The sequence below is a fragment of the Mobula birostris genome, chromosome 30, assembly GCF_030028105.1.
Source record: "Mobula birostris isolate sMobBir1 chromosome 30, sMobBir1.hap1, whole genome shotgun sequence".
NCBI lineage: Eukaryota > Metazoa > Chordata > Chondrichthyes > Myliobatiformes > Myliobatidae > Mobula > Mobula birostris.
Window position 1 is genome coordinate 15,277,386 of NC_092399.1, and position 22,030 is coordinate 15,299,415.

A 22,030-nucleotide genomic window follows, 5' to 3' on the forward strand; every position below is an offset into this window, starting at 1 on the left:
AAGGAGTCACGTGATTGCTTGAATCAAGGTAACACTTGGGGCTACACTCTCTCTCCCTTCAGCCTTCACTCTCAAGTCCCACCCTCTCTCCCTACGATATCCTGGTCCCTCATAAACCCCAGGTATCAGTTCCCCTTTTTCCTTCCACGCAGCTCCTCTCAGCAACCCTAGACTCAGCGATCATTCCTTCCCTCCACTCCCTCCTCCCTCCTCTCTCCAAGCAAACTCCTGTGGGTCCCTCCTTCCTGACAGCTCTTCTCATCAGCTTCTCGACAGCCCATGTAAGCCACAGCAGTCTGGCCTCACCTTCTCCTTTCTGTCAGACAAAGCTTATAACTTGAATAACTTCCATGAAATACTGATATTCCATCTGTACTTAACATTACAATTCAGCAAATTTATTCAATTTTAATTTGGAATACAACTTTTTGTTTTTGCAAATTTCAGGGAAAATGTTCTGAATTGTGTTTCTTGTGCCATATATTTGTATCATAGTTTTATTTCAAAAATTGCTTCCAGCTAAATTTCAAGGTCTGGAAACATTTAAAGGGTTGGAAATTCTTATGTATGTTGACTACCAAAAGGGTTGATGGATATGAAGGTCAACTTTGTGATTGGATAAAGATCGATTGAAGCGTGTTTATTAAATGTTAAAGCTTGATAAATGGCCTTGCATGAAGGCATTACATCTTCTGCCAAAATCATATATTTGGACAAATCATTTAGATATCAGTGTCTTGCCTGGAACTATTCAGCAATGTGAATTTTTGATTTAAATACACATTCATATATAAAATATGGCCTTATTTTCACATTTCTGCCAAATTATCATTGGTTAATCCTATTAGAATGTGGATTTTTAAACTTGTGGAGTAAAGAAAGCAAGTTCTTATTCTTAATTTTCCTTTGAGAGGAGATCTTATTGAAATAATGAGAAATCATATAGAAACATATAATGAGAGGAGATCTTATAGAAACATATAAAATTATGAAAGGGATAGGTAAGATAGAGGCAGGAAATTTGTTTCCACTTGTAGGTGAGACTAGAACTAGGGAATATAGCCTCAAGATTCAGGGGAATAGATGTAGGACAGAGATGAGGAGAAACTGCTTTTCCCAGAAAGTGGTGAATCTGTGGAATTCTCTTCCCAATGAAGCAGTGAAGGTTACCTCAGTAAATATACATAAGACAAAGTTGGATAGATTTTTGCATGGTAGGGGAATTAAGGGTTGTGGAGAAAAGGCTGGTAGGTGGAGATGAGTCCATGGCCAGATCAGCCATGATCTTATTGATGGGCCAGATATCCTACTCTTACTCCTATTTCTTATGTTCTTATGTCCTTTAAAATATTTGAAAATCATTGGGTTTAATGTGTTAATGATGACATTTATTTTAATTAGACAACATTAATTTTAATAGTTTTTATATATCAAAATATAAAGAGGCATTTTATTTCATATAAGTTTTGACACAGGTAAAACTCTGCCCTTTGCTTTGTCAGGAACATTCCAGAGAAAAACCCTAGGGGCTTCCAATCCCTTTTATGTCTTGGACCAATATCATCAAGCAAGGGGTCCTGGACCCCAGATTAGGAACCCCTGCTAGAATATGTTGCCTGAGGCCTACTCACTGCCGGTCTCCCAAGTGCTGAGGCCCAACAAGATAAATCTTTTGCACCTAGTTCAGCTGAACGTAGGCAAGCAATGCCTGCAAGTTGTATCCAACACAATCCAGCTATCTTCTTTGCTCATCTTTTATCGTTTCCTTAATCAGTCATTCGGTTATTCCTGTTTGCCAAAATCTTCCCAATCTTCAGCTTTACTACTCTTTCAGTCAACATTGTAAGCTTGCTCTTTCAATCCAATATCTGTAAATTCTTTAGCTGCAAATTAAGGACTTGTTATGGAGTCAAAGAGAAGCACAGTACAGAAACAGGCTCTTTTGCTCATCTGGTCCATGACAAACCACTTAGACTGCCTACTTCGATCGACTTGCACCAGGATCACAGCCCTCCATATCCCTACCCTCCATGTACCTATCCAAACTTCTCTTAAACGTTGAAACTTGCATGCACCACTTGTGCTGGCAACTTGATTCACACTCTCTGCACCCTCTGAGTGAAGAAGATTCCTCTCATGTTCCCCTTAAGCTTTTCATCTTTCACCCTTAACCCATGACCTCCAGTTGTAGTCCCATCCAACCTCAGCAGAAAAACCTATCTATCCCCCTCACAATTTTGTATACTCCCGTCAAATCTCCTCTCAATCTTTTACGTTCCAAGGAATGAAGTCCTAACCTATTCAATCTTTCCTTATAACTCAGGTCCTCCAGACCCGGCAACATCTTTGTAAATTTTCCCTGAACTCTTTCAATGTTATTTACATCTTTCTTGTGAGTCTGTGGCCAAAACTACATACAATACTCCAAATTCAGCCTCACCAATGTCTTACACAACGTCAACATAATATCCCATCTCCTGTACTTAATACTTTGATTTATAAAGAATTTGTTACCATTGATATTTTAAGTTTTCAATTTTTGCAAGATTACTTGATATAGGCAGAATATGTTTCACCTCATTTTGATACATCCTATTGCTGATGTCATAGAAACTGATGGTAAGTAACTGCACCACAGAACAGCACAGCTTTGAACTGCAAAAGAGCAATTCAGACTAACCCTCCAACCCGGTCCTTGTTCTTTAGCTTTGTAAGCTTTGAAGCCCATGTACCTTTTAAATAGGTTTAGAGTTTGTACCTCAACCACCATATCAGGTATTCCAGATTCCCTTTGATGTATGGCTGAAAAGAAATTCAAATATACAGTACTTTCCAAAAGCCTTAGGTACATATAGGGTGCCTAAGATTGCTGCACAGTACTGTATTTGTCAACGAGGAGCACAGAGTGAATTTGTACACCTGGCAGGAGCAAAGGATGTCAGGAATGGTGAGGGTGGAGCGTCATGGGAGGGTTGTGTGACAGGTAGCAGAGAGGAAGTGCCAGGGGCTGGGGATGGCGTGGGTGCAGACACACCCAGCCCTGAAACACCAGCCAAGATCATTTGATTCCAATTGGTTTATTAATCATTAGAGTTTATCCCCCGGTGCTTCCCGCTTCCTTCCCTTTTTCCCCCAACCGTGATTCCCCTCTCTCTGCCCCCTTCCCACTCTCAGCCCACAACAGAGACCCATATCGGAATCAGGTTTATCATCACTCATGTGTCAAGAAATTTGGTTTTTTTTGCAGCAGAACAGTGCAATGCATAACATTACTACAGTACTGTGCAAAAGTCTTGGGCTCCTGAGTTATATATATGTGCCTAAGACTTTTGCACAGTACTGTACTTCACATCCTTTTCCAAGTTATACCAATACTTTATAGTTTTAATTCTCCAATGTTTTAGAGTGAATTTATGACCGCATCTAACTTATCAACATAACATATCCTTGGTCTCCACCTTCTGCAACTAATTTATCAATGTAACATATCCATGGTCTCTACCCTTTAAAATGAGTCTTTCCTGCGTTGTCTATAGGCAACAGCACAGATTTGAACTCAAACGAGAGATAAACTGCAGATGCTGGAAAGCCAAGCAACACACACAAAATGCTGGAGGAACTCAGCAGGCCAGGCAACATCTATGGAAAAGAGTATAGTTGACGTTCCGGGCCGAAACCCTTCATCAGCTTCGAACTCACTGTTTGTTGAAACAAGTCTTTTAAAAGTTCCAGTGAAATACAAGAAACAACACAGATTTCAAAGTTCTTTAGAAGTACTGGTTATGGTTTTTGGGTGCTATCTTGTACCCCAAAACTCCGCAAAAACATTTAACCAGTTGCTTCTCTACACCAACCACAACCCCAACCCTCAAAAGCAATTTGAATAGATTTCAGCCTTAGAAATAAGCAATCTAATACATAATGCACTTCCAGCTTGCCACCAACACACACAACGGGTTCAGCTTTGAGGAATGCAACTTGGAATCTGAAATACATCAGTCAGATTGAGTGTGCTATCAGAACACCCACAGAGAGAAATCCATCCACTAAAGCAGGCACTCATTTTAGTACAAGTACAATTCAATAGCACTTGAGCTCGATACAAACTATGAGCACATCATATTGGAATCCCAGAAAAACATCTGACAACAAGCCCATTTTATCATTTGTTAAGGCAATGCACGCCACAGGCCAACTCAATGATTATGGAGCAACTGAAAGAGAGATTAAAATCGCATCACAATTACAAAACGTTCAAATGCTGAATAAGAATATCACCAAATTTTCAAAATAAATTTAGGTTCATCAATGAAGAGCTTTCCAATATACAAACAGTTTCCCATGTTTGATGTTATAATCAGTAATGCTACTGAGTTTTTACTTCAGATAAGCTCCAAAATATATAAGTGGGAAGTTTTGGCAATGATTTAAAATGATAAGGAAGAAAACGACCCAGACAGGATTCAGTCGTTGCATAACAAACACCTTGACTCAACGTCAGAAAGACTTGTAGACTTCAGGAAGGGGAAGTTGGGAGAACACAACAGCAGAATTCATTGAGGGGTCAGCAGTGGAAAGGGTGAGCAGCTCAGGTTACTGGCTGTCAGAGGATCTATCCTGGGTGATCATGAAGAAGACACTCCGGCTATATTTCACGTGGAGTCTGAGGAGATTTGGTATGTCACCAGAGCAAATTTCTACAAACGGACAATGGAGAGCATTGTGACTGGTTGCATTACTGCCTGGTACGGAGGTTCTCATGCACAGGAATGAAGGAGATTGCCAAGGGTTGTGGACTCAGCTCGATCAAAGACATTTTCAAATGGTGGTGCCTCCAGAAGACAGCATCCATCATTAACACCCCTCACCATCCGGGTCATGCCCCCTTCTCATCACTACCATTCGAGGCGTGCTAGAGGAGCCTGAAGACACACACTCAACGTTTCAGAAGCAGCTTCTTCCCCTCTGCCATCGGATTTCTGAACAGTCCACGAACATCATTGTCCTCTTTTGCACTATTTATTTACTGTAACTGAAGGTGATTATTTTATGTCTGATACTGTACTGATGCCACAAAATAAATTTCATGACATATGCCAGTGATAGTAAACCTGATTCTGATAAATGTGGAAAATATTCCATCCCTCAACGGATAAATAAATCCACATAACAGGTTCAACAGGTAGTACATCACAAGCACAAATTACTTTTCCTATGTAGAAAGTACTAATAATAGACCTAAAAGTTAAAAATAAACCATTGTAGTATATCAATAAACAATGTTTGCAGTGAAGGTAAATTTGATGATTAAAAAGACGCCCATTAAAATTAAACGTTTCTACTTTGGTATTAAACATCTATCCTATCAAGTTTCAAACACTTGTACAACAATGAACCAGTTCAAAGTAATATCATAAATGATATTACATACAACAGTGATACTTCACTCGTTTCATTCATGGTTATCTGATTACAGTCAATGCATCATAAATAATAATGTTTCTTTCTTCCCTCGCATACCTGAAACTTCGGAAGCTCCTTGCAATCTTCCTGCACCACATCTTCCACAACTGCGGGCTTTCTGTTGTCAGCACCCGCTGCATAAATAACTTCCTACAACTAAATATGACTTATGGAAGTGAATGCTGGACCATTTCTCCAACAATGGAAAAGAGACTAGAAGCAGCTGAATTATGGTTCTACAGGGGAATGTTAAAAATATCATGGACCACACACACATCAAATGAAGAAGTTCTCAGAAGAGCCCAAGCAGTTCGATCACTCATACCAATAATAAGAGAAAGACAACTCAGATTCCTAGGACACATCATGCGGAAAGATGAACTAGAAAAACTCATACTCTCTGGAATGACTGAGGGGAGCAAACCTAGAGGAAGACCTCGGCTTATGTACATCAAAACCATAGCCAGGTGGCTACGCATCGAGGAAATGGAAGTCATCCAAAAAACGAAGGATAGATCTATATGGAAAACCATGGTCACCAAAGTCCACATCGGATATGGTACCTAGACAGACAGACAGACAACTAAATATTCAGAATCATCTCAGGCAACCTGTAGACAAACCATGCTCCTGCCACCAATTCATGGTCAATAAGTCATCATGAACCATAACTGTTCACAACTATCCAACTTAAACAGGTCACAAGATGAATTTACCACATTATATAGGCTAAAAGATAAAAGTGCCTATTTCTGCATATAGCCCCTGATCCATCCTTCACTGACCATAGACCACCGCTGTGGACATACACAGGCACCTATAGTCATTTGGCCTATCGCTAACTGAAAATCATTGTTGACAAACACAAGAGATTCTGCAGATGCTGGAAATCCAGAGCAACATAGACAAAACACTGGAGGAACTCAGCAGCTCAGGCAGTAACTATGGAAATGAATAAACATTTCTGAGACCCTTCTCCAGGACTGGAGAGAAAAGGGGAAGAAGACAGAAGGAGGAGGTGGGGCAAGGGAAGGAGGACAAGCTACAAGGTGATAGGTGAAGCCAGGTGGGTGGTGAGGGGCAGGATGAAGTATGAAGCTGCAAGGTGATAGGTGGAAAAGCCAATGGGCTGGAGAAGAAGAAATCTGATAGGAGAGGAGAGTGGATCATGTTTTGACAGGATTCTTGACAGTTTTGACAGACATTTCACATCAAGTCTGCAACCGATTACACTAGCGACATTATACTTCCACATATTTAATGGATCACACATAGTACTAATATAATATGGAGTCTGTTATTTGCATACTTAGATTTATTATGAAATAATTCAAAGCAAAACAAATAAAACACCCTTACCTGGAAATGTAGAATTATGGTCCAAATTAAACCAAGTGTTAGCTTGGGATTGCCATCAGTAATGTCATCATTTCTGATGTTCACCAACTTCACCTGCAAGAGTGCAAACATAATCAGTGCATACGGTTTTGAGGCATATTAACACCACTTTCTAAGCTTAATAAAGTCCAAGTATAATACATTCTTGAGAAGGTCATTTTCTTAAATGCCTACTCTGCTGAACAAGTAAGAACTACTGTGACTGGTATATTAGGAATAATTGTGATAAATCATATTTGTCAAATTTTCACAGTCTGATTAAAAAAAACAGAAGCAAGAACCTTTCTGTAGTGTGTGGTCTTTAAAGAACACTGGGAGAATAACAAATCTGGTAGTTAATTCATCCAGTCACATAATTTAAAATTAAAATGTATATGCAGCGTTTATCCTTCTTCACATGTTTCAAGGGTGCTGTTGAGGTGGCCCGGACAAATAACTGTATGGCATATTGTTGAGTTATTTATTCATTATTTATTGAGATACAGTGCAGAATAGGCCCTTCGAGTCTTACCACCCAGCAATCCCCCAATTTAATCATAGCAATCTACAATGACCAATTAACCTACGAACTGGTAGGTCTTTGGACTGTGGGAGGAAACCGGAGCACCCGGAGGAAACCCACGCGGTCACGGGAAGAACGCACAAACTCCTTATGGGCAGTAGCGGGTGGTACACACAGCAGCCACTGTGCACTGACGATGGAGGGGATGCAATCTTGCAATGTTTGGGGGGACGACAATCAAGCAGGACAGTTTATTCTAATGATTACAAAGTTTCGCGAGTATTGCTAAACCCGCATTCATCCTAGGAAGCAGACGGCGTACCGTGACACAACTGATAGGGGCGGCACAGTAGCAAAGCGGCTAGCGCAGCACCTTACGCTACTAACAGCGCAGGTTCAATTCCCGCCACTGCCTGTAAGGAGTTTGTCTGCTCTCCCCGTGGCCGCGAGGGTTTCTCCTGGGTGCTCCGGTTTCCTTCCGCACACCAAACAGTACCGACTGGCAAGTTAATTGGTCATTGTAAATTATCCCCTGATCAGGCTAGGATGAAATTGGGGGTTGCTGGGCAGCACAATTTGAAGGGCCAGAAGGGCCTATTCCACACTGTATTGCAATAAATAAATAAATTCAGGCCTTGTAGTTGATGGAAAGGATTTGGGTTGTTGAGCGTTGAGTCACTCACAACAGTATGCCCAGACTCTAACCTGCTGTTGTGGCCACAGTGTGCATGTAGCTAGCCCACCTGAACCTTGGTCAATGTGACCCCAGTGGATATTGATGCAATAATGTTGAAAAGACTTTATCTTGTTGAAAGTGGCCATCGCTGTGCACTTCCACAGCAGGAAAGTTACTATCCTGAGTCTGAATGTTGTTCACGTCTTGCTAAACAAAGGCCTCTTCACTTGCGGAGGGGCTACAACTGAAATTGTACAACGTACGATTATCAGTGAACTTCCCCACTTCTTAGGATGGATCGTCGGTTATTGATAAAGCAACTGAAGATGATTGGGCCAAGGACACTGTCCTGAGAAACCCCAGCAATAATGTCCTGGGTCCTCCATAGTCATCTGCTGCAAAACACACAAAATGCTGGAGGAACTCAGCAGGTCAGGCAGCATCTATGGAAATTAATAAACAGTATTTCAGGCAGAGGCCCTTCTTCTGGACATAATCATCTTTTGTGCAAATACGACTGTAAACCAATGGAGTCTTCTGTCTTTGATGCTCACTGACTTCAATCTTACCCAGGCCTCCTGCTGCCCCGATGTCGAAGAACATCCCATTTACCTCAGTTCTTTAGGCTGTGTTTGGACTCCAGCTACAAAGAAATCTGGAGCTGAGCTAACTATAGTTTGGCAACTGTTGCTTAAGACCACCCCGGGAAGATGGTGTTGTAGTAACTGTGCCGGAACAACTTGGCTGGACACAGTCAGTTCTGACTAAAGAACTTTATTACTGCCAGGTTGTTTTCTGGTAGCCAGGTTACAGCTCTCAAGCCCAAATGTATTAACACTATTCAGATGTACTAGTATCAGGGTTTTCTTTTCCCCCAGGTTAATGCTGAAGCTCATTCTAATGCTCCAGCTTACTGACAAGAAAATGAAAATAGGATATAGACCAGGAATCCCCAAACTGGTGTCCTTGCTCAATAGTATTGGTTCATGGCATAAAAAAGGTTGGAAAACTCTGACAGAGACTCACAGCTGCTTTTAGTACCTTCCTGGGTTTGTGTACTTAAATCCAGACAACTTAGTAAGTTATGGAGGGAACACAAATTTTTTTTTATCAAATTATAATAACCCAAACTAACAGAGTTAAATCTGCTTTTAAAAAAATAAGCAAAATCAAAAAATAATGCTGGGGGCATCCTGCAGAACATAAGTTACCCTGTTTGTATTTGTCTGTTCAAGGTATGGGAAAGGACCTGGTAAAGGATCCATATGAGTAATTGTGGGATATTGATCAGTAACAATGAAGTACCAAAATAGGTTTTACTATTTCAGAGGATCTGTCCTAGGCCTGGCAAGTAAGTGCAATTACGAAGAAGGCACAGCAGTGCCTCTACTTCCTTAGGAGTTTCAGGAGAGTCAGCATGACATCTAAAACTTTAACAGACTTCTATAGCTGTGTCGGGGAGAGTACATTGACTGGCTGCATCACAGCCTGACGTGGAAACACCAATGGAAAACCCTACAAAAAGTAGTGGATATTTCCCAATCATTGAGCACATTTACATGAAACACTGTTGCAGGAAAGCAGCATCCATCACCAGGCTCCCTCCCCCCTCACCCACCCAGGACATGCTCGCTTCTCATTGCTGCCATCAGGAAGAAAGTACAGGAGCCTCAGGACTCGCACCACCAGGCTCAGGAACAGTTACTATCCTTCAACTATCAGGCTTGTGAACCAACTTCACTAGCCCCATCATTGAAATGTTCCCACAACCAATGGACTCACTTTCAAGGATCCTTCACCTCATGTTCTTGATAATTATCGCTTATTTAATTTTTTAATTGTTTCTTCTTTTTGCATTTGCAGAGTTTGTTGTCTTCTGCACTCTGGTTGAACGCCCTCGTTAGGCGGTCTTCCACTGATCCTGTGATAGTTATTATTCTATTGTTTTGCATGCCCACAAGACAATGAATCTCAGGGTCGTATTTGGTGACATATATGCATTTTGATAATAAAATTCACTTTGAACTTTGAAGGAACAGCCAAGTGTCTAAATCAGATGTGAGAGAATGAACCTTGGAAGTGCTGATAGAGACTTTGGTGACCTTCTCCCACTCACTGATGGACATATAATAGAGGGGTGTTAGCTGGAAGGCAAAAATCTTATCATTTGTAAATTCCAATGGTGGAATTTGAATGTACATCAGATTGATAGATAGTCCAGTTCCACAACTACTATGAAACAGATACATTGACCTACCTGCCGTTGCTTTAAATAGTCGAGTGCAATCTGTACATTTTGTAATCTGTGAAAACGCATGCGTCCTTTCTCACGAGGCTGACAAGAAAGAGAAAGATTAATGCAAATTTTAAACGAGTTACTTTGGGTCTGATTAACACAAAGCAGAATGTTTCCTTGGTCAGCCTTATCAGCTTCCACTTACATTCAGGTTAATAAGTGTTTTTTTTTAAAACAATAGTCATTGTGTTGAAGACAACGTTACAAAATAGGTCACAATGTCAGTCTCTCGCTAACTTTAAAAAATCTCCAACAAATTTAGCCTCAAGTTTTTAAGAGGGGGTGGGACATTGTCAGAAGTTCACATTTAGCTCCTTAATGGTGATCGCTTGGCAGTCATAACAGTTCGAATGTAATAAGATACTAAAAAAAACACTCTTCCCTTCTATTGACATGCTTCTGATTTTACTTCGCACCTAGGCAGTAAGTAGATGGATATGATTTTCACATTGGAGCTTACTGTTGATATCCTCACTAGTTTCCAAATCAACCATAGTTTCCTTTCATACTGAAGCCTCAGCAGCTTTTCTGGTCAACCACATTTCCTGACAACCAAACTCAAACTCTGCAACACATTCAGTGGCGGATACTACAGATTGTTCAATAATACTTTGTCATTTAGTTTGCAGAAAAAAATTTGTCCCAGGTATTTAAATACACATTTATTTTTGTAATATTAATTAGTGTTGTAAAGGAAGCCTCTTATCAATTTTCGACTTAAAGAATAGCAGTTAAAAAAAGAGGACATATATATATATATATATATATATATATATATATATATATATATATATAGCTTTATGAAGAATAAACATACCTGTGCTTGGACATTTTTACATTCTGTTATTTGATTGCGGAGGGGTGGACAGCATGCAAATTTGCTACTGCAATTCCCCACTTGTCTTGTGTGTGATCTCACTACAAGGGACTGGTGACTTGGTTACATTGCTCCTTTGTAGTCCAAGTTAATAAAGTGCAAAAAAATGCTTCAGAAGGGGCAGCAGAAAATAACTTCCAAAATAAAGAGAAAGCATTGCAAATTGCAAAAATTCCATTGGACAAAATAGATCCTTATTTCACATCCATCCTATGATTTTTCCTATAACTATGTAGAAGATTGATTAGCTCGTTGCAAAACCAAATTTAATCTACAAAAGCTTTACATTTATCATGTATACTCCTTACCTGTTTGCTCTACCCAGACTATTAAAATATCACCAGACTGAATTCCATTTGTCACTTTTGTGCCTGCCCACTAGTCCACTGATAGTTTTCTGTAGCTACTGATCAATGAAGATCGAAGGACAGGAAAAGTTTTTAAATAGTTCCATTGTAATTGGACAATACTGCACACCAAGAATCTGGCATTTCACAATTTTCTCCACTAGATGAGGCAAAAATGATTCTCATTATAATGATAAAAAATGTGCAGATTACCAACCTGTATATTAATCTGAATTATGTGAAGACATTAAGACTGACTTGTAACCACTATTTTGCTGATGTAGACATAATATATATAATCCAAAACATAGAAAAGTAAGCAGAATTGCATATTATATCACACACTGGAAATATTTCTTGCATGCCAACCTACCATTTCATTCCTCATAACTATTTCTGGTATTAGTAGTCAGGCGTTAACATTCATTTTTAAAGAAAGATGTGCAATGTTAGTTTAGATCTCGGCAAACAGTGGGTTAAAAGCATAATTGAAAACTGTGCCAAATTCCTAAGCAGCACACAAACACTAACCTTTTCCCAATATTGCTGTTCCTTTCATAGTTAGAGCAAAAGCACACAGCTGAAATGTCTGGTAAACACCTCATCAAATCTTTCACTAACCAGGGTGCATACACATAATGGGAAATTATCTAAAAATGTATTTTTTAAGCAATGTAACTGGGTAGCCTTATTTTCTGTTCAATGGAAGTATTACTGCATCATTCAGCATAATACTACTTTATTTAACAACACATTGTGTAGATCCTCCAGCCCTTCGAGCCACTATAGCAACCCCAAACCCCGATTAACTAATCTAATCAAGAGACAATTTACAATCACCAATTAACCTACCCAGTACATCTTTAGACTGTGCAAAGAAACAGGAGCACCCAGGGAAAATCCAAGCATTCTACAGGGAGGACATACAGAGACTCCTCATGGAGGACACCAGAACTGAACCCCAGCTGTAAAAGCGTCACGTTAACCTGTATGTGACCATGGTTTTCTTTCCTACCTCTCCTCTTGGATTTTATTGATATTCAATTCATGCAAAATGGCAAAATCAACTTGACCTGAGGTTGAAGCTCCCCATGTTACTTACCCCAGAGAGTATTTACAATGATTGAATCTCTTATTTAATTAACCCAAAATGCCCCAAATTATGATGAAAGAAGGAACGCAATGAGGAAAAGATTAGAATTAGCTGTGCTGCTTTCATTCATATTATTGCCACAAGCAAGATACTGTATCACTAAAGAATAATCCACAGAAAACTACTTGTACATTTGAGTCAACTCCATTTTCAATTCAGTCACAATGCCAACTGCAATATTATGAAAGCTGTGTGATTTTACACATTCTGTCACTCATCAGCAGCATCAGTCATCTGCGTTGGGTTCTGATATATCAAGCGTTAAATCTACCAATGGCCTTTTTTAAATGATGTAACTACGGTCTGGGCTCTATGTAGTACAATGTGTAATAAACAAGAGAAAATCTGCAGCTGCTGGAAATCCAAGCAGCACACGCAAAATGCTGGAGGAACTCGGCAGGTCAGGCAGCGTCTCAGGAAAAGAGTAAACAGTCGACATTTCAGGGCAAGGCCCTTCGTCAGGACACAGCTGAGACATTACACGTGGGATTCCAGCATCAGACTCCAAATTCAGAATATTAATTATGTCATAAATATTGATGCTTTGTTTTGAAGATACTGAGTCTCTTTCAAACAATTTGGATTCACATCCCTTGAAGCCAATTCTTGCAGAGCTAACATTCCACTCCCCACCCAGGTGAATCAGGACAGTGCACAGACTGACTATTTTCTCTCTGGAACAAAGGGGTATATTTTTCTCTTCCTGAGATGATAATTCTCTCTTTTATAATCTTTTTATTAGTTTCAACATCATACATAATTCAATGATAATAATTATCAATGATGATAATTCAAACTGTGAATAAAAAGTCAATTGTTCCACTGATGAATCACTAATAAGAAATATGGCAAAACCCAGTTGAAACTTCCAAAATATAACAACTGCAAAATACATCCCAATATTAAGTCAGTGTTTTATAAATATCTGTGTAATTGAGCTCTAGAACAAGGGTGGGGCCACTGCACAGAAGCAAGCCGCAGAGAGCTGTAAATTTAGTCAGCTCCATCCTGGGCACTAGCCTCCATAGTATCCAGGACATCTTCAAGGAGCGATGTCTCAAAAAAAAAACGGTATCATTACCCAGGTCATGACTAGTTCTCATTGCTACCATCAGGAAGGAGGAAGGAGGTACAGAAGCCTGAAGGCACACACAGAAACAGCTTTTCCCCTTTGCTATCCGATTTCAGAATGGCCATTGAACCCATGAACACTACCTCACTACTGTTTTATTTCTATTTTTGCACTATTTATTTAATTCAACTACTTAATAAATATACTTACTCTAATTCACTTTTTTTCTGTTATGTATTGCATTGTACGCTGCTGCAAAGGCAACACATTTCACCACGTATGCCGCTGAGATTAACCCCGATTCTTATTCGCTCTCACTTAAAAGCAATGTGGATTACCTTGCAGTGATACAGTATTAATTGCATCGCCTCATGCTGTGGCACCTACCCCCTCAACATCATCCGCCTCCTCTGGACTGCGTTCAGAAACGCAGAATGGCGGTCTCGGCAAGCGCAAATTCTTCATGACAAATTGCTCCTTTGGCTAATCAGCATAAGACAACAATGAAGAGAATGGCGGAAGCAAAGGAAGGGTAAATGGGAAAGCAAAGGCTATACAAAATAAAATGAAGGAAGAATAAATTTTAAAGAAAACATCGGGGCCCTCACCACCTCCTGTGTGTGAATAAAATCAACCAGCAAATTTTGCCCTCAACACATATTCAAAGTATACTGTGTTATTTTATAATACAAGGATTTCTTTGAAGTTGTAATGTGCTATGATCCCAGTGAGGCTTAGCACAAAGGATGTCTCATTCTGGAAGCTGGCAAGCCTCTGCTGTAGGTGTTTTTGAAAAAATGTGAAAATAATGCTTTTATGCTGGGAGTGGTTCATTGGAACACCATTTTGCTTTTTTCCAAGAAGCGAACATCATGAACGCTTGACAAGTCATGAGAGAAAGGTTGAACATTTCAGTATATCCATGCACTAATAAGCTGCAATAAAAAAAATATTTTCATTCTATCAGACATGTTATCTGGACTTCAACAAGAATATGAAGATGTGTTTAACTTGCAATAGTTCCCTTGTACCAATGAAAAATACTGCAGATCAAATTTTCATTAATAGAACATATCACACTTGGAAGGAAAGCAAAATGCATTACACAGAGTCTTTTATGAACTCAGGATAGGCTTAATCACTTAAAAGTACAAAAAGTTTGTTAGTAACCACATATTAATTTCTAATTTTATATTTAGACAGAGATAGCACAATTAATAAACATTTGATTGGCTGTGAAGAGTATTGGAATACCCTGATGTTGTAAAAGGCATTGTATAGGCAGGAATGATGTTTCTTTCTTGTTGCAATGAATATAATTTATAGATACTGTTTTGATAATTGGAAGCTGTTTTCCAACAAAACACCAAGGGATCATGATGCTTCTGCAGACTTATCTTGTGCCACTGTTTTGAACTTTTGCCACCAGTTTGGCTAATCTTCATAATGACTGGTTACAGATATGCTCTCAGCAAGCTTTAAGAAAGTAAATTTCCCAAAAGAGCAAAATTTAGCCTCCAGCTTTGTCTGTCAAAATACAATCTTTGTCAAAAGTGCATCATAAAATTGAGTGTTAGATAATGAAATGTGAAGCTTAAATTTACTATGTTATTGGACTCTGCTGTCATACCTATTGCAACAGACACAAAATACTGGAGGGACTCAGCAGATCAGGCAGCAGCTATGGGAAAGAGTAAACAGTTGACATTTTGGGCCGAGTCCCTTCTTCTGAGAGGGAAGGAGTAAGTTGCCCAAATTAAACGGTGGGGGGAAGAGGAAGAAGCTAGCTGGAAGGTGATAAGTGAAGCCAGGTGGGTGGGAAAGGTCAAGGGCAGGAGAAGAAAGAATCTGATAGGAGAGGAGAGTGGACAATTGGAGAAAGGGAAGGTGGAGGGGACACAAGGGCAGGTAATAGGCAGCTGAGAAATTTGCTGACGGGAAGGAGAAATCGATATTCATACCAGCAGGTTGGAGTATCCCAGATGGAATATAAAGTGTTGGCCCTCTGCCCTGATGATTGTCTCATCTTGGCACAAGGGAGGCCATGGATCAACACGTCGGAATGGGAATTGGAATTGGAATTAAAATGTTTGACCACCGGGAAGTCCCACCTGAGGGTGGTGTGGAGATGCTTGACGAAGTGGTCCCCCAATTTACGATGGGTCTCACCAATGTAGAGGTGGTCAAATCGGGAGCACCAGACACAATAGACGGCCCCAGCAGAATCACAGTTGAAGTGTTACCTCACCTGGAAGGACTGTTTGGGGCCCTGAATGGAGGTGAGGGAGGGGGTGTACAGGCAGGTGTAGCACTTAGGCCACTCGGCAGGGTAAGTGCCTGGAGGGAGAGTAGTGGGAAGGGACAAAAGGACAAGAGAGTCATGGAGGGAGTGATCCCTGTGGAAAGTGGAAGGCGTGGGGCAGTAAAGATATATTTATTGCTGGGTCCCTTCAGAGATTGTGGAGAATAATGTGTTGGATGTGGAGGGTGATGGGGTGGTAGGTGTATTGTTTGCAACACCTAGTTAAGCAATAGGAATCAAATACTGTTTTGTAGATGCTGAAAAAAAATTTGGAAAAATAACTCAGAAAATGTTGGATATATTCAAGTTGGCAGCATCTGTGGAAGGAAAACAGTTAACATTTCAGGTCAAAGGCCCTTTGCTAGAAGGAGAAGAGAGGATTTGGGAAGGAAGTTCCCTAATTTCATTCTCATTCAGATTCACTCTCCCTGGAGGAAGAGCAGAGAAGGCTCAATCGATTGATTACAAATCGATTGAAAAAATGTAACTAAATAGGGGAAATAATAGAACTTGATTTTATCGTCTCAGAAAACTCCCATTCACAATAAGATTAGAATCAATTTCCTCTGAGTTGTGAACACTGGAATTCTCTAAAGTTATTCAATCTGCAATGTTAATGTATTTTAATTACCCCAAAATATGATTAAACTATCGATCTTCACGAGTTTGAATCAGAACATTAAACCAGAATAATACTTGGATTTAAGAGGATTAAATTGTGAAGAGGTTTTGTAAACTTGGATTGAATTTTGTTTGCAGTTTGATCTAATTTAAATTCTTGGAAAGATAAAAGTGTTTCAGTAGATATATAGGAACTATTTTGTTTAGTGGTGAAATCCACAACGAGGTAGCAATACCTTTAAAATTAGAGCTAGGTCTTTTAAGATTAACATCATTCTAACCCCCACTCCTCCCTCCAATACAAATGATGACAGAAACTTGGAATTATATCCCTGGCCTTCCCAAATGGTTACAGATGCACTATCAATGGACTTAGAAGAAGCTACAAAAGAAAATAAGAAGCAACAAGATCTGAGGCACAGATAACAGAACATACTAAAGGAGCCAAATGGTTAATTCCTGTTTTTACCAAGATCAGTACATTACCCAGAATTACGTTAAAAAAATTACTTTATCTATTACTGCCCATGATTGTCAACCCACATGTTAGATGGAACTCCATATTAGATGGGAACTTCAGTTCTGAATGTTATTTGCTTGCTTTTATTCTTTGCACAATTTTTTCCCCCTGCGCATTGCGAGTTTGACGGATTTCTGTTACTGGGTTCTATCGGGTTTCTTTGTTTTGTGGCTGCCTGTAAGGAGACAAATCTCAAGGTTGCACTTTGATAATAAATGTACTTTGAACTTTGACTCATAGAAACTCATGGGACAGGAGGTAGCAACGGCTGGAGATTTAGGTTTGTCCTGCTTCCCAGTTCATGCGCAAGTTTATCGTCATTCAACCGTACATGTGTGCACAGCTAAACAAAACAACGTTCCTCTGGGGCCAGGGTGCAAGCACACAGTGTATACAGTCACACACTGCACATGCACCTTCACCCATGCATCTTTTAAATGGAGCAAATAATAAACTCAGCTGGTCAATCAGCATCTGTGGGGGCAGAGGGATGATCGATGTTCCCAATCAAGACCCTGCATCAGGACTCCCCTTGAAGTGGATGAGCATCTCTGCTTTCATCACCATCTCAGAACTCCACAAGTGGGTGAAGAAAAGTAGCCCCTCAACCCTCTAATCGTTCCAATGAACTTAAATCTATCCTTAGTCATTGGCCTTTAGAAATTGACGCTTCCTGTTCACAATCGATCAAAATTTCACAATGAGATCTTCTCTTTGTTTCAAAGAAAACTAATATTCAATCTGTCTTCATAACTATAATTCTCCAAACCTACTGATATCCTTGGAGATATCCTCTGCACACTCTCTAATGCTATCACATCCTTCGGAAGAACAATGGCCATTATAGCACTGTTCTGCAGCAATGGTTTAACTGGAGCTCTAGCAAGACCTCCTGGCTTTTGTATGGTATGTTTCGGTCAATAATTATCCCTCATGTGTTCACTAAGTCACAACCGATCCTACTTCCTCCATGGACCTTCTTTTCCTCTATCGCTTTACTATTTTTTTTTCGTTCCCTTGCTTTAGCTTTGTATCTCTTGTATTGCTACATTCCAATCAGAGCCAGACTCTGTCAATAGCTTTGTTAACTCCTATGCAGAATTTAAAAAAAAACTTTATTGATTCTATTACATCCTCAAAAATTAAACTGTTGATCAAATAAGATCGTCTCTCCAAAAGTATAAGCTGACGGTGCTCAAGTGTCACTTTAACGCTGAGCTCCCCAACGTGAGGGCTATAGATAAGAGTAAATGCAAGCAGGCTTTTTCTGCTGAGGTTGGGTGGGACAACAACCAGAGGTCATGGGTTAAGAGTGAAAGATGAAAAGTTTAAGGGGAACATCAGGGGAAACTTCTTCACTCAGAGGGTGGTGAGAGTGTGGAATGAGCTGCCAGCACAAGTGGTGCATGTGAGCTCGATTTCAACATTTAAGAGGAGTCGGGATAGGTATATGGATGGTAGGGGTAGGGAGGGCTATGGTCCCAGTGCAGATCAACAGGACTAGGCAGTAGTTTAAATGGTTGGGCATGGACTAGATGGGCCAAAGGGCCTGCTTCTGTGCTGTACTTTTCTATGACTCTTAGCCTGACTACCCTGTAGTTATTTGGTCCATCATGTTCTTCCTTTTACAAAAAGCAATACTATCTTGGTTATTTTCCAGTACTCTTATCACAAAGCATATAGCCAAAGTGTATAGACAATTTCATCCCTTGCTTCTTTTAAGATCTGTATTTTTTTTTTTGGCTAGATCGCACGATTAATCCAGCTTTATAGATACTGGACCCCTTAAAAAGTTTTCTATCCATGCACACCACTTCTTCCTCCCTAATAATGTGATCCATAGCAACCCTTTCTTCCATGAAAACAGAGACAGTACACTCACTTGAACAACAACCTCGACACAACAGGCTATTTCTATTATTTTAGAAATACAAGGTTAAAACTCTGCAGGTTCCATCCTTTCTTGTATTTCTAAAGAAATTGATGGAACCCATTCTTGAGGTAAAATTGAACAACAGCTCTACAACTTGTAGGAATGTACCCCACCAATATTTTTCATGCAGTTTATTTCTAACTCCATCCCTACATTTTTATATATTTCTGCTGTGTTGGGCTCCCAGATGCCTCATTTTTACTCCTCATATTCTTAGATATTCTGGGGATTTAAAGTCGGAATTTTCCTCTGTTATTGAAAACATAGCTGATCCCAGTTATTTATTGACTGATTGAGATACAGCTCGGAACAGACCCTTCAAACCACGCAGCCCGGCAATCCCCCAGTTTAATCCTAGCCTAATCACGGGACAATTTACAATGACCAATTGACACACCTACGGTGGGAGGAAACCACTGCACTCTGAAGAAATCCGTTCAGCAACGGAGACAATGTACAAACTCCTTACAGGCAGTGGTGGGAATCTTCACTTCATTGCCCTAATACCGATGTACCTTCAAACATCTGTTCCCAATCCACTTCCGCTTAAACTGGATTTATCTGAATTTAGGATTTTTATCGGGAGTCCATCTTTGTTCTTTTCCCTCAAACAACCTGTCTCAAGGTGGACATGGCAAAAGAGATGATTGTGGACTTCCGGAAGGCACAGGATGACCACTCTCCATTGCACATGAATGGCTCTGTCGTGGAGAGGGTGAAGAGCACAAAGTTCCTTGGTGTGCACATAATGGATGATCTAATCTAGACCGACAACACTCCTCATTGGTCAAGAAGGAGACTGACGTCTTCAAGGCTCCCTGGACCTATTCTAACAACTTTCTGCAGGAGCACCATCAAGAATGCCCTGACTGGCTGCATCACTGCACGGTATTGCAGTTGGAAGACAGGGGACTGAAAGACCTTAAACAAGAATGCCCTGACTGGCTGCATCATTGCACGGTATTGCAGTTGGAAGACAGGGGACTGAAAGACCTTAAACAAGAATGCAAAAACAACCGAGAGGATAACCAAGGTCTCCTTCCCCCCCCCCCACTTGTGACATTTATCAGGAAAGTTGGAGGCAAAGGGCCTAGAAGATTGTTGAGGGCCCCCTCTCACCCATCCCACAATCGCTTTGACCCACCACCATCAGGCAGGAGGCACAGCAGCATCAGGACTTGGACTACCAGACTGGTAACAGCTTCTTCCCTCAGGCTGTGAGACTGCTGAATACCCTGCCACCACCGAGGTCTCGTCACTAGGACAGTGAACTGTTTACCTATGCTGCACACTACATGCATCATGCATTATATTTTATTAACATATTTATGGTAATATTTTATTTTATGTGCTGTGTGTGATATGTTTTGCTAGTGGACCGTGGTCTGGAGGAACTTTGTTTTATTTGGTTGTATGTATACATACAGTCAGATGACAAAAACACTTGGAATTTGAACTTGAAAAGGTTAAACTGATTTTTTTTGTGGAGTACTGCTTCTTGTCCACTAGATGTCACCACTGTGTTATAAATTAAATCATGTTCATGGTTTCAAAGGAACACTTCAAAAATTTCACTGGGATTATCACTTTCACTCCCTTGCCAAGTTGTTATGGGGACAGTACCCAGTCCAAGCTAACATCGAACTGAAAATCTGAAAACCATGAAACCATTTCGACAGTTTTCAAGCACCTAAACCAACTGAAAGCAAAAGGAATTAAAAATAATTGCTAGAGAAAGTAGTGTTAAGCATGACATGAGGTAACGCTTGTTAAGATAATTCCTTTAACTGCAGTGTACAAAATACAGAACTCCTGTTGAATGTAATTTTTTTTTACTATGGTCTTCACGAATACAGTCTCTTAATAACCAGATTACAAGGCAATCAGACGGCTTCAGTATAATTATTTTAATACTTATTCTACAAAGTGGGTATGTTGTAAAATTGTTCAGCAATTTAAAAAAAATTAAAATTCATATAGAGAAATGTGCAATGTATTCAATTCAAATTATAAAATGAGTACTTACTAGAGTCACCCCAGAGAGGACTTCCAGGAGGGAGATCAAGTTATGTCCATCTCTTAGATCTTCATAAAGATCATTTATATGTTTCCGTACCTAAAAGAAAGGAAATAGTAATTTTATAGAACATCAATTGAAGCTTTCACAGAATTCAATTACTCAAATGACTCCTTTTCCCAGTATTTTTGAAACTGCAATTAAACATGGATATGGTTCAACAAATGCCAGCTCCCCAACAGCCAGATTTTCCAAATGGAAAAACCGTGCACTGGGATAATTATTCTATACTGACGTGAGGCTCAGTTTCATCTATTTCTACAACCTCTGCGCATCCACACGTGAGCAGTAACAGCAAGGTTAATGGGTAACCTTGGTCTCTACCAAAGGAGCTGTAAGGTGTTCCTTCTCTCCACTAGCCTGCAAGTCACCCTTGGGCGTAGTGTAGCACCTGCTTAGCCGCTGATCAGGGTCACATGAAGCCATGGGAGCAGGTGATGGATGGTCGTCTGAGCAGCTGGTGCATATCACAAGTCCTGATTATGCAACCACTGATGCCAGGCAGACAATATCTGAGGAGTATTGATTATGGCTGGGGTCACCCATCTTGTAAAGGCACTGCCCACAAGGCGGCAATAGCAAACCAGTTCTCCAGAAAAAATTGCCAAGAACAATCATGGTCATCGAAAGACCATAATCGCCTACACAGCACAAAATGAACAAACGGGTAATGGTAAGAATCAAGAGGTCTTACCAATTTTCTCCTTCTAATATTAAACTAAATCCTCTGCTTTCTACCACTCTTGCTGAGATCAGCCACCCGCAGACAACCTTTGTACATTTTCAATTACCT

General features: G+C 40.1%; 1 protein-coding gene across 21 annotated transcripts in view; it reads right to left on the minus strand.

Annotated features, from left to right (window-relative positions):
• Positions 1-22,030, minus strand: part of macf1a (microtubule actin crosslinking factor 1a) — a 590,515-nt gene that overhangs the window by 295,577 nt on the left and 272,908 nt on the right. For 13 of the 21 annotated variants that reach the window (XM_072247359.1, XM_072247356.1, XM_072247358.1 and 10 more), the window contains exons 3-6: positions 21,187-21,276; positions 14,172-14,267; positions 10,297-10,374; positions 6,823-6,915 (exon numbers count right to left, since the gene is read on the minus strand). In XM_072247359.1, coding sequence (XP_072103460.1) covers positions 6,823-6,915; positions 10,297-10,374; positions 14,172-14,267; positions 21,187-21,276 — 357 coding nt within the window. The remainder of the gene's footprint in view (positions 1-6,822; positions 6,916-10,296; positions 10,375-14,171; positions 14,268-21,186; positions 21,277-22,030) is intronic. The other 8 variants (XM_072247361.1, XM_072247354.1, XM_072247368.1 and 5 more) reach the window with 1 other exon arrangement.